This window comes from Engystomops pustulosus, chromosome 5 (assembly GCF_040894005.1).
Source record: "Engystomops pustulosus chromosome 5, aEngPut4.maternal, whole genome shotgun sequence".
Taxonomy (NCBI): Eukaryota; Metazoa; Chordata; class Amphibia; order Anura; family Leptodactylidae; genus Engystomops; species Engystomops pustulosus.
Window position 1 is genome coordinate 92913677 of NC_092415.1, and position 13127 is coordinate 92926803.

Below are 13127 nucleotides of genomic sequence, written 5' to 3' on the forward strand. Positions count from 1 at the left end.
TCTGCGCCTTCTTTGACCATCCTCTAAGTCGGTCAAAAGATTTATCTCGGCAGCTTCCAGGATCAGACCCCAGATCCGTTAGCGAGTACCGACCTGGGATCTCACACTAGTACTAGATGCTCTCTCCAAGACTTCATTTGAGGGGATTAGTATAAAAAATTTAACTCTCAAGACCACTCTACTAATAGCGGCTACCACAGCCAGAAGGCTGGGGGAGCTACAAGCAATCTCTTCTAAAGAACCATACATGAGAATCCTTGCTGATAGGATCATTCTTACTAAAGAGCCAAGCTTCATCCCCAAAGTGGCTTCCAAATTTCACAAGGACCAGGAAATTACCCTCCTCTTTGTGTGAAAATTCCTTTTTAAGCAGAGGATCAAGGTGGCATTCGGTGGACATAAGACGTACAGTTATAAGTTAGTTGCATGCCACAGAGTCTTGGCATATAGACCATAACTTGTTTATTCAATGCCAGGGGAAGAACAAAAGGAAGAAAGCATCCAAGACATCCATAGTAAGGTGGCTAAAAACAGCTATCATAGCTTGCTACACGGAACAAGGAAAGCAAGTTCCCTCCAATTTAAAAGCACACTCAACACGCGCCATGTCTGTCTCTTGGGCAGAAAAGAGGGATGTGCCTTTGGAGCAGATCTGCAAGGCAGCAACCTGGTCCTCACCATCCACTTTCGTAAAGCACTACTGCCTGGACCTACCCTGTTCTCAGGACCATTCCTTTGGAAGGAAAGTCCACCAGGCAGTGGTCCCACCCTAACTGTTCTACTTATCTCATAGATCTCCAAGTGGGCCATCATGAGGGGACGACATGGAAATAGTGAATTAGTACTCATTGGTAATTCGGTTTCCATTAGTCCACCATGATGGCCTATATATTGCCCTCCCATTTCCTTCTCTCTTTAAGTTATTGATGGATGTGAATCTGAACATACTTAATAAAATTGTTTTGCATCTTCCTCCGGCATAGTTATTTTGTAGTCACTGGCGGGAGGATGTGCGTGGGAGGCTTGCAGAGGTCAATGGGCATCCTCCAAGTGGGCTGTCATGGTGGACTAATGGAAACAGAATTACAGGTGAGTACTAATTCCCTATTTCAACAAATTAATGCATGCTGAAAAATTATACATTTTTTCAATAAACTTTCTTTATCAATTATTCACAGTTTTCTAGATCTCTGCTTGCTGTCATACTGTAGAAATCTTCTATGTTTGCTTTCAGTGGACAGAAATTTGACCATGATCACACAGGTGCACTTCTCGTTATATCACAGAGAGTAATCAGAGCCGTGTGCTATAACTGCCTTTGTGACCACGGTCAGATTTCTGTCAACTGGAAATAAACTTAAATGCTTTCTATAGAATGACAGCAAGCAGAGATCTAGAAAACCGTGAATAACTCATACAGGAAGTTTTTTGGAAAACTGTATAACTTTTCCTTATACAACCAATCATATTTATTTGCTGAAATAGGAATAATCCTTTAATCAAAGAATGCGACAACAAAGAAAAATTGTAATAATGAGTAGTTTGCCCATAGCTTTTTCATTGCTGTTCCAAGGATCTCAATGGAAGAAAGCAGCACTCCCTTATATATAGTGCAAATAAAAGCTTTGTTTATTCACCAACATTGCCAGATGAAAACTTTTATTTGCGCTATATCTAAGTCTACCTGCACATGGATTTGCTTGGTACATGGAAATGGCTGACTGTGCTGGTCAGATCTCACAGAACAAGCACATTGCAGTGTATGGGATTCCTTGCATCATAGCAATATATGATGCAAAGAGTCCTCGTCTGCCAGCACACCAGCTCTTGGGTCCATTTCCATTTACCAAGCATGTTTGTGTGCATGGAGCCTTGGGGAGTACTGCTGCTTTCTTCAATTCAAGTACTATTTCAGATAAATGTTAAATAAAACAATAATTGTCAACAGGATGTATCACAGATCTACAGATTTTTTTATGATGCAAGTTGTAATGTTTGAAAATATGTAATGACTTTTAAATCATACCAATCTGGGACCAGGATAGCATCAGTGTAACCATAATCTACAGAGAGCACATTTAAGAATAATCACTTATCTTGGAGAGTTTTATGACTCTATAATTGATAGAGCCAGGGAAAGCCTGTGTACTGTGGATAATATTCCTGCTTTGGAGTATGGTAATTTAGAGCTTAGTGTTCATTTAAACCATTTAAATGCATTGCCTTGTGGCAGGCATTAGGGATCTGTTACACTATCATTACTGGGTAGGAAAAGCAGTATAATCTACCTGACAAATATCCAAGGGCAAGAAACTCACAGAAATGTGTGTTTTTCTCTGTGTGTGTATATATATATATATATATATAATATATGTGTGTGTGTGTGTTTGTTTTTGATTGTAAAATCTGAAATGTTGTAGGAATAAAATATCCATGTGTCCTAAAGACCCTAACCTTAAAATGTCATACTTTAAAGAGATTGGAACTAGAAACTATGCTTTTTCTAATTCAATATTGTTTTCTGTTTTGTACCATTTGCTTTCACCTTAATCTTGTGTATGTGAACCCCTTATTACATGTACTGAGAATAATGTTAAATAACATTGAATTGTCAGGTGGTTATATAACAGTGATGTTAATCATTCATTAGTGTTATCAGTATTGTAACATTAAAAATGCCCTGCATACAGTATTATGTACCAACTCTGGTAATCTGTTTACTTTATACTTGTGTATGTGTTGTCTGCATCAGCAGGAATATAACATAGTGGATTTATATTTCATAATTATAGCTTCTCCAAATGTGCTGTTGGTTCCCTCTCTGCCATGTTCTTAGCTTTCTGCATTATTCTGCTCCACAGCCCCTCCCCTTTGCTCTGAGTAACTACTGTAGTACTCCATTGAACAGTTTATTGAAAAGAGCAAAGACTACAGTAGTGTAGTGCAGTAAGGCTGCACCTACTCCATTTGTAGAAGCTACAAACCTAGAATAGAAATACATTTTTAATACTTATTAAATACAATCTACTGATTAATGACCCCCAGGTCTGTATAGCAAAACCCTTCTGGCAAAATCCCTTTATAGTAAATTTTTATCCTATAACATTGTATTGTTTATGCAGCCCAAAATATATGGTTTTCCCATAGTGGGCGCCATTAGAAGGGTGATAAGTATTCCCCACTGCTGAGGCTCATTAACTGTTATTCACAGGATAGAGAAAGGACAAACTGATTGGATAGGGTCAGACTTCTAAGACCAGATTTGAAGTTAGCTGAGGACTGTTTATAAGCATCAAGGTTACATGTTTTGTTACAGAACTACCAATAATCTGCTTAGACATTGATTGCCGATATAACATTCTCACCTTTGAGTCCTGCACTATTGGAGAACATAAAATAATACTGCATATTAACAAGAAAATATTGTAAAGGATTGAGGTTTCTACTGTTATAACTAGGTTGCCCTACTAAATAAAACACCTTAATGTGACGTGGGAGACAGATTCTCAAAGGTTTTTCTGCCCAATAGATCTTTAAAAACATGTTTTGTTTTTTTTTTTACAGCACTTTTTCTTCCTGGTTAAAGATTATGGAAGTTGGTTAGACATTGGAACAAGGTACAGTATTAAAGTAACTAAATGTGCACTGGATTTTAACTACTTGTGTGTTTCATCATAAGTTTACCTTCATCTCTAAGATCATAATTCTGGGTTTTACCTAAAAATAAATAGTTGAATAACATTGAATTGTCCAGTGGTTATGTAAAGAGTGGCTTGTATAGCTTGAAGTCTGTGCCAGGCCCCCGACTATATTGTATGATTTATAGTGCTAGTGCTTTTCATATGGGATTGTGACATCTTATGGGCCCCCTAAGCGTCTTGGGCCTGGTTGCGACCGCACCCTCTGCACCCCCTCAAGTTACGCCCCTGTGTATAAGACAAAGTTAGAGCTTGATTATGGTTACTTAGGTGTTATCACTGTTCTATCCCCTTTGTAACACTAATGTAGGAAACTGAAGGTGAATTACGGTGTAACAATGTCTTCAAAATACAGAATCTTTAACTCTCTGCCAATAGTATCTTGTCATTTATCCTGGCTTCTGGTTCATTAACATTCCTAGATAACGAACACTAATTTAACAATGAGTGGGTCATGAAATAGCTTAGTCATAAGACATTAGTGACATCTATCACCTTACAGGTGACAATTTGCTCCTTCAGGAAGAGGACTTACGATTTCTCCACACCATGGTTTATCTTTGCTGAAAATAATCTTTCAGTCAGATATCTACAGCACATCTCCACACTGCGCCCCTAAAAAAAAAACCACAGTCACTTACAGTATAATGGAGCGTGTTCCTAAATATATTTTACCCTCACAAATTACTGAACACACTGTTTCCCAGACAAAACATCCTATGTATATAGTCCCTTGAATAAATTATAATATGTAGAGCACCCACAATTTATTCTATACTCCAGACCACCTGAACTAAAGTACCCTGCTAATTTATGTACACACTCAATTTATTTATATACAGTTCCCCTAATTTATTTATAACAGCTCCCATATGCATATTCCCAAATTACATTATCCACAAAAATGCAATGCAGCAGCACTTCGGTAAGTATAAAGGTAATCTTTATTCACCCATGTCAAAATAAGGTGCAACGTGTCAGATCATCCATAGAGCCATGATGCTTGATAATGGCTCTATGGATGAGCTGAAACGTTGCACCTTATTTTGCCATGTGTGAATATAGATCACCTTTATACTTACCAGAGTGCTGCCTCATTGCATTTTTGTGGATATCTGATCTTACAAACCGGTGGATTAAGTTTGTTGGAGGCGTGCACCCACTATTGGACTTGATCCATTATACTCGCTGTGCTGCTCCTCAAACGGACTGTTTGCTCCCAGCCCCTATATACAGATCCCCCAAAGACAGTGTATAGATATACAGCCTCTCCGAGTTGTCCAAAGTATACACAGCCTCCCTCAGTGGCCCACAGTATACACAGCCATGACACCCAAAAAAATAATAAACCTATACTTACCTTTGGACTCCTCTTTCAGCCCCAGTGCCCCCCCCCCTGTTGCACCTCGTATCGGCAGGTGTGTAGTGACACAGACTGCCGTGTGATAACGTCATTACGCATGTGGTGGCCTTTGACATAATTTAACCGGTTAAGGACCGGGCCATTTCCCGTTTTTTCATTTCCATTTTTCACTCCCCACCTTCAAAAATCTATAACTTTTTTTATTTTTACACGTAAAAAGCTGTGTGATGGCTCATTTTTTGCGTAACAAATTGCACTTCATAGTGATTGCATTGAATATTCCATGCCATGTACTGGGAAGCGGGAAAAAAATTCCAAATGCAGTGAAAATGGTGAAAAAATGCATTTGTGTCGTATTCTTGTGGGCTTGGATATTACAGCTTTCACTGAGCGCCACAAATGACGCATCTAATTTATTCTTTGGGTCGGTACGATCACAGGGATACCAAATTTGTATAGGTTTTATAATGTTTTCATACATTTACAAAAATTAAAACCTCATGAACAAAAATTTTTTTTTATTTTGCCGTCTTCTTGTGCTTATAACTTTTCCATACTTCGTTGTATGCAGTTGAGGGTGGTGTCATCTTTTGCGACTTTTGATGATGTTTTCAATGATATTATTTTTAGGACTGTACGACCTTTGATCACTTTTTATAGAATTTTAAATTTTTTTTTAAATGGCAAAAAAGTGACAGTTTTGACTTTGGACGCGATTTTCCTTTACGGGGTTAAACGCAGTGAAAAACCGTTATCATATTTTGATAGATCAGGCATTTTCGGACGCGGCGATACCTAATGTGTTTATGATTTTTACTGTTTATTTATATTTATATCAGTTCTAGGGAAAGGGGGGTGTTTTGAATTTTTAGGTTTTTTTATTATATATATATATTTTTTTTTTTACTTTTTTTTAATTTTTATTTTTACCATTTTTCAAACTCCCTAGGGTACTTTAACCCTAGGTTGTCTGATCGATCCTACCATATACTGCCATACTACAGTATGGCAGTATATGGGGATTTTACTCCTCATACATTACAATGTGCTGATAGCTCATTGTAATGAATGGGTTAACCCAAAGTAGCTTCGGGTCTTCGTGAGACCCGAAGCTACCATGACGATGGATCGCCGTTCCCCGATGACGTCACGGGGAGCGACGATCCTCGGAAAGATGGCGGCACCCATGCGCCGCCGTCTAAAAAAATGCAAAAATAGAAGAGCGGATGGCACTCACCATGGGTAGATAAAGTCTTCTTTATTAATTCATACCAGGTAAAATACAGGGAGGCACGCAGTGCCGCTATGCCGACGGGCCGTTTCGCCGCCGGCAGCTTTGCCGGCGACGATCAGCAAGAAAACACCCGCGATCGGTGCCGGCACTGATCGCGGGTGTTACCGGTAAGCCTTTGCTGCAATATGCAGCAGAGACTTACCGGCTATGGAGAGGGCTCGGCACGCGAGCGAACCAGTTAAAGGCGCCAATTTAATTGATCTTTGAGGTAGTGCGCCACCCCCTATAAGGCTCTGCAATCTGCCGCCCCAAGTCCAATTACAATCCTGGAATTTACATCATCCCAAACAACCATGTCACGGTCAGGGCATTTTTGAGGTCATTTAACCAACAGGGAGAACCTAAAAATGTGTGCCCTTCCACCCTGCCAGGTAATAAAACTGAAACTTCAACTCAACTGCTGCAGAACTCATAATACATACTTCAGCTCCTGCAGAACCTCATAATACACACCTCAGCTGCTGCAGAACCTTATAATACACACCTCAGCTGCTGGAGAACCTCATAATATACATCAAAGCTGCTGGAGGACCTCATTATACACACCTCAGCTGCTGCAGAACCTCATAATACACACCTCAGCTTCTGTGGAACCTCATAACACACACCTGAACTGCTGCGGAACCTCATAATACACACCTGAGCTTCTGCGGAACCTCATAATACACACCTGAGCTTCTGCGGAACCTCATAATACACACCTGAGCTGCTGCGGAACCTCATAATACACACCTGAGCTGCTGCGGAACCTCATAATACACACCTGAGCTGCTGCGGAACCTCATAATACACACCTGAGCTGCTACGGAACCTCATAATACACACCTGAGCTGCTGAAGAACCTCATAAAACACACCCCATCTGCTGTGTAACCTCATAATACACATCGCTTCTACACATAACCCTCTCTGCTTCTCATGTACATTTGAGATACATGATACATATTAATATCATTCACACATGCAGCGAGACATATATACAGGCAAACACCCACACACACATGCTGACAGACAGATACATGCAAACAGACAGACATGCAAGCGAACACATCAGCACACATACAATACACTCACTATATAGATCAGTAATACACATCCATACATTTCACATACCATCACACACCCTGTGGCCTCTGCAGCAAGTCCTGCTATCACACAGAGGAGTCTTCAGGCTTCTCCTCCTCCACCTCATAGGATAGGGACCTGCTACTCCGGCAACGGACCGCTTCGCTCACTCCTGCGCTTCGTCTGGCCGTATACGAAGCGCAGGAGTGCGCGAAACGGTCCGTTGCCGGAGTTTGCAGCGTGTAGCACCTCCCTTTCATATGCACCGCTTTGAATAAAAAAGAAGATTCTCTTATTTGGGTGAGGGCCGTCATTCTTTGTCTTTTTCGATTCATGTGAATACAATTTTGTATCTGAATAAATTATAGTCCTCATGTTATTGACCTATACTGGTATTGTTTTTAAAAAAATCTTACAAAGGTGTAGCACTTTGTTTTTATGTATATCTTATTTAAGTTCACAGCTTTGAGCACTTCAACTTACAAGCCAGTATTTTCTAATTATGTAACACAAGTGTGTACCTGTCATTTACATTGTATGTAAATAGGTTTTAAAATATATTACTAACCACTTGTGGTGTAATTGCTTTAATAGGACTACATGTGGCGGCACTACGGGTGAGTGCCGCCATTCTTTGTCTTTTTCGATTCATGTGAACACTTCACTCCTCGGTTGAGCACCTCCCATGTATTAAGAGTGTACCCGACCTGAACGCCATGATTCCCTAAGGCTGTCCGTGATCCTCCAATGTGTGTCTGGTAGTGCCGACGCTCTTTTCAGATAAACACCACCAACGGACTTTTTTGTTGTTTTAAAAATAGTATTCATTTGTTAAAGATGTTTCTTGCAAAAATACATCTTCTTGTTAGACCTCTTAAACCCCAGAAACTGTGCAAGTTCATGTAAAAGGGGAATTGGACCAAGTTTGCATCTCCATTAGGTCTTTAGTTCATTAACCCCTTCTCACTCCGCGCCGTATATGCACGGCACAGAAATGCGGTGGCTGTATGAAGAGGGCTCACAGGCTGAGGAAAAAGAGAGCGAAAAATAGGAGAGTGAAAAATTAGTGAACAAACTCTGCGTCCTTAAGGGGTTAAAGAGGTATTTCTGTTTTTGCAAATTAATGTTATTCTTTGTATGATGAAAAATTATAAAATATTCCCATCTTTTTTTTTTATGAATTTTTCACAGTTTTCTAGATCTATGCTTGCTGTTCTTCTATAGCAGTGATGGCAAACCTTTTAGACACCGAGCGCCTAAACTGCAACCAAAAACCACATATTTTTCCCAAAGTGCCAATGCGACAATTTAAGTAGTAACTTTTTACTACCTGCTGTGTCACAGGTTTAAATTGTATAGGCACTTGAGGACACCAATACAATGGAAAGAAGGAGAAGAAGTTCGGATTATCATTGTACCTTCCTTCTAGGGTCTAGGGCTGCCTGGGACTGCAAGAGGCCTTGAGTCCTGTCTGGCAAACTTTACCCTGGGGTGATGGCAAGGGTGCCCATATAGAGGGCTCTGAGTGCCACCTCTGGCACCCGTGCCATAGGTTCGCCACCACTGTTCTATAGGAAGCTTCCATCTATACTTCTAGTGGATAGAAATCTGACCATGGTCACACAGGTGCACGGCTCGTTGGTGGATCTTCATATACACGGTACAAGCGTGCACTCGGAGCCTTTGGCCCATACCTGGGCCCTATATGATGATCCACCATCAGTCTGAAACAAGAAAATCTGCTTTTCAGGGGCGCATCACTATGATGCGGTGGTGTTGCGGCCACATGACGTCATAGTTTATGCACCTTGCGGGCTCTTAAACTGTGACATCACACGGTCGCGTCACCGCTGTGTCACCATGATGCGCCCGGGCCAGAAGAGGAGAAGACTGAACCGCAAGGAGAAGACAGAACAACAGGGCTGGGGAGAAGCTGGAAGGTGAGTATAGATTTTATTTCTTTTAAGAGGATTATGCTATGGACTATACATTAAAAGGGGGCACCTGGGGTGCACATTTTATTAAAAGGAGGCAATCTGGGGTGGACATTTCATTAAAAGGGGGCATTTGGGGCTGGATATTTCATTCAAGAGGGCATCTGCTGTGTATATTTCATTCAAGAGGGCATCGGCTGTGTACATTTCATTAAAGGGGGCATTGGCTGTGGACATTTTTATTAAAGGGGACATCTGCTGTGGACATTTCATTAAGGGGTGTCATCTAGGGTGTACATTTTTATTAAAAGGGAGCATCTCGGGTGGACATTTCATTAAAAGGTAGCATCTGGTGGACATTTCATTAAAGAGGGCATCCGCGATGGACATTTAATTAAAGGGGCATCTGCTGTGGACGTTTAATTAAAAGGGGCATCTGTTGTGGACATTTCTTTAATCTGCTGTGGACATTTTATTAAAAGGGCATTTGCGGTGCACATTTCATTAAAGGGGGGTTCTGCAGTGGAAATTTCTGTAAAGGGGGGTTTTCCTGTGGACTTTTTAGGACTGAGGTGCTGTCGTTGCTGGACATTTTAGCAGAGTAATGGATGCATTTCCTATCCAGGGGCTTATACTCCAGTGCATAACTTTTTTCAGTTTTTTTTTTGTGGTAAAATTAGGAGCCTTGGCTTATACATGAGTATTCACACTATGAGGGGGAGTTCAGCTGCAGAGAGCACAGAGGCCAGGCCAGCCAGGGGTAGCAGTTCACATCTCCTCCACTGTCTGGGAGATCTCGTCTGGAAAGTAGTCGGGGGAGAGGGTTTCATGCAGTTAGGGAATGTGATCGGCTTTCCTACATAGATGGGTTATAAGAGCACAATTGAAGATGATCATTTAACTTTATGAACCGTATAAAATTAAGGATATAGAGAATGTAGAGTATATAGAGTAGTAATTAAGTCCTAACATCCAGGCACATGTTGATTTGGATGCTGGGGGGGGGGGGCAGTTGTGTGAACAGGCTGGGGCCCTTGGGACACATAATTCACCATTGCTCGATTCTATCAGAGTAATTAGAGCCGTGTGTAATAATGAGCCGTACACCCATGTGACCACGGTCAGATTACTGTCCACAGGAAGAGTACAAAGAAGCTTTCTATAGAAGGACAGCAAGCAGAGATCTAAAAAACCATGAGGAATTGTTACAGTATATGGGAAAATTTTATAACTTTTTATTATACAAATGTTAGCATGTATTTGCTGAAATTGGATTATCCCTTTTAAGTCTTCTTCTTATACCTTACTTCTGTATATGCTGGAAAGACTTGCGCTTGTTCTTTGTGTTTGACCACTCATTGTTTTGGCTGACAATAACTGAAGAAAATAAGTGAAGCCTAACAGAGATGTAAACTGGGCCTTTATGTGGAAAAATTGATCTGCTATGTTGATTTTTTTTTTATCAGTCATTAGTTAGTATGAATGTTGCAAACTCAAAACACAGATCTAAATATTCTCATGGAATTGTATTCACAGACCACAGCAGCGCATAATTAACCATTTGTCCTTTTATTTAATTGCCTCATCATAACTGCAATGCATGGCTTTGTCTAAGTTTGTTTATTGTATGTCTCTGGGCAATCTATGCTGTAATATCTAGTAACTGGAAATATATTAGAGGCCAAGCATATTATGAAAATGATTTAAGATTAGTTTTATAATGAGAGCCACACAATAAACCATCTATTATTCAAAAATCATATCAAGTTATATTTTATGGTGTGTTGTAAAGATTACATGTCTGTGTTTCTCACATGTGTATAGGAGAACAGAGCATGTCAGATACTTGTGTAGCTGATCTCTGTGTCTCTCACATGTGTATAGGAGAATACAGCATGTCAGGCCCTTGTGAGAGGCACAGCAATCAGCTACACAAGCATCTGACATGCTCTGTTCTCTTATACACATGTGAGAGATACACATATCAGCTACACAAGCACCTGACATGTTCTGTTCTCCTATACACATGTGAGAGACACAGACATCAGCTACACATGTAACTGACATGATCTGTGCTCCTATACACATGTGAAAGACACAGACATCAGCTACACATGTATATAGAGGAAGAGAACATGTCAGGTGCTTGTGTAGCTGCTGTATGTGCCTCTCACATGTCTATAGGAGAACAGAGCATGCCCGGTACTTGTGTGTATCTCAGGTACTTGTCTGTATCTCTCACAGGCAGCAGATAAAGCACAAACACTAGCAATGTTTTACTATACTTTACACACAGACATGAGCAGGGGGAGGAGAGGGAAGGGTTAACAGGGTTGTCATCAGTTTCTCTTACCGTGTGCCCAGGCTCATTTGCATGATAGATAAAATATGATTTTAAAATTATTAATTTATGAATTAAGTAGATAAAGGCTGGGATGGAATCCTTGTGAGCTGTTTTAACAGGTGGTGGTGACAGCACCAGTGACCTGATGACAGGTGTCCTTTAAAATGCCAGCCGTATAACTCTAAATACTCTAATATAACTCTAATACTCTAAGACCTACCCAAGGTAACTCAAAACATCTCAGGATGAGGACTGTAAATTGTCACAAAATAGATCAGTGCAAGTACAAAAAGTAGGTGATGGTTATTAAAACATAACCTTTAATTGTGTAATTAAAAGGGTCTACACTTAATTAAACAAACACATGAAATGGTTCAAAATGGTTCAATTTTACCGGTTTCCAAGGGACAGGGGACAAACACTGCTCACTTGGGGAAGCGTTGAAGCAGATGAGCGAGTTGTTACCCTTTTATACCCAGAATTAACCCTAATATAGACAGTGGGACACTCTATTATATCCCTGTATATATATCTCAAAGCATTTCCAGACAAATATACCTATGTAGTTTTTATCAGGGAATATGCAGATATAGTTAGGATACTGCTACTTGACTGCTGACCATACTGTGATGGGATAGTGGTACCCTAACTCTTAAAGTAAACAAGCAGCAGCACATGTGTTCCTGCTAGAAAAATTCTAGCACATGTGTGGGCTAGAAAAATGATTGCTAGAACGCAGCGCCACCCACCTACATAGTGGTTCAACTACGCATTCCCACCTTCAGTAAAGAAGAGTCTGGGAGACTGAGACACAGACACTCAGGCTGCTGCAGCTGCTCCCCCCCCCCCTCCTGGGACAAACCTCATGCTGCTGGCAGGGAGCCAGATAAAAACAGTTTTATACAGTACTGAAATGTTTCAAAAACCAGTAGGAAACTAGTCTGCATCTTTTGTCAGGGAGGCTATAACTCTTTGTTGAAATTAAAATTTCCTTGGAAATACCAATAACATTACATTAACAAGAAGAGTTAGGAATCAAGTGAACAAAATAGCTTTAAACACATTTGTTCCTCAAGATACATATCTGCAATGTAAGTACTTTGACAATGAAACATTTTAATTTCCAAGAATACACCCAAGTGTTATAGAGAATTAATGGATTTATCAGCGTTACAAAAAGTTTACACTATGTTTCAAGTTGGCGTCTTTCTTTGTGAGGGAATATAAAGTGCACTGTCATGGTAAGTTAGATTAGCCTTTAACCTCACTCAATTGTCCGACTCTATAAAAACCTTTATTTCACATTTACTACACCAAACTAAATTGACCTTGCATCTCCCTCAAAAGACATGGGTTTGGATGTCCAACATTCTAGGAAAGTTATTAAGTCTCTCAAAGGCACTGGCTAGTGTATAATTGTAAATATCCAT

General features: G+C 40.2%; 1 protein-coding gene across 12 annotated transcripts in view; it reads left to right on the top strand.

Moving 5' to 3' along the window:
* The window catches only part of PIGN (phosphatidylinositol glycan anchor biosynthesis class N), a 249710-nt gene that overhangs the window by 178150 nt on the left and 58433 nt on the right, over positions 1-13127 (top strand). For 11 of the 12 annotated variants that reach the window (XM_072152718.1, XM_072152720.1, XM_072152713.1 and 8 more), the window contains one exon: positions 3565-3617. In XM_072152718.1, coding sequence (XP_072008819.1) covers positions 3565-3617 — 53 coding nt within the window. Of the gene's footprint in view, positions 1-3564; positions 3618-8013; positions 8195-13127 lie in introns of those variants that run through there. The other variant, XM_072152722.1, reaches the window with a different exon arrangement.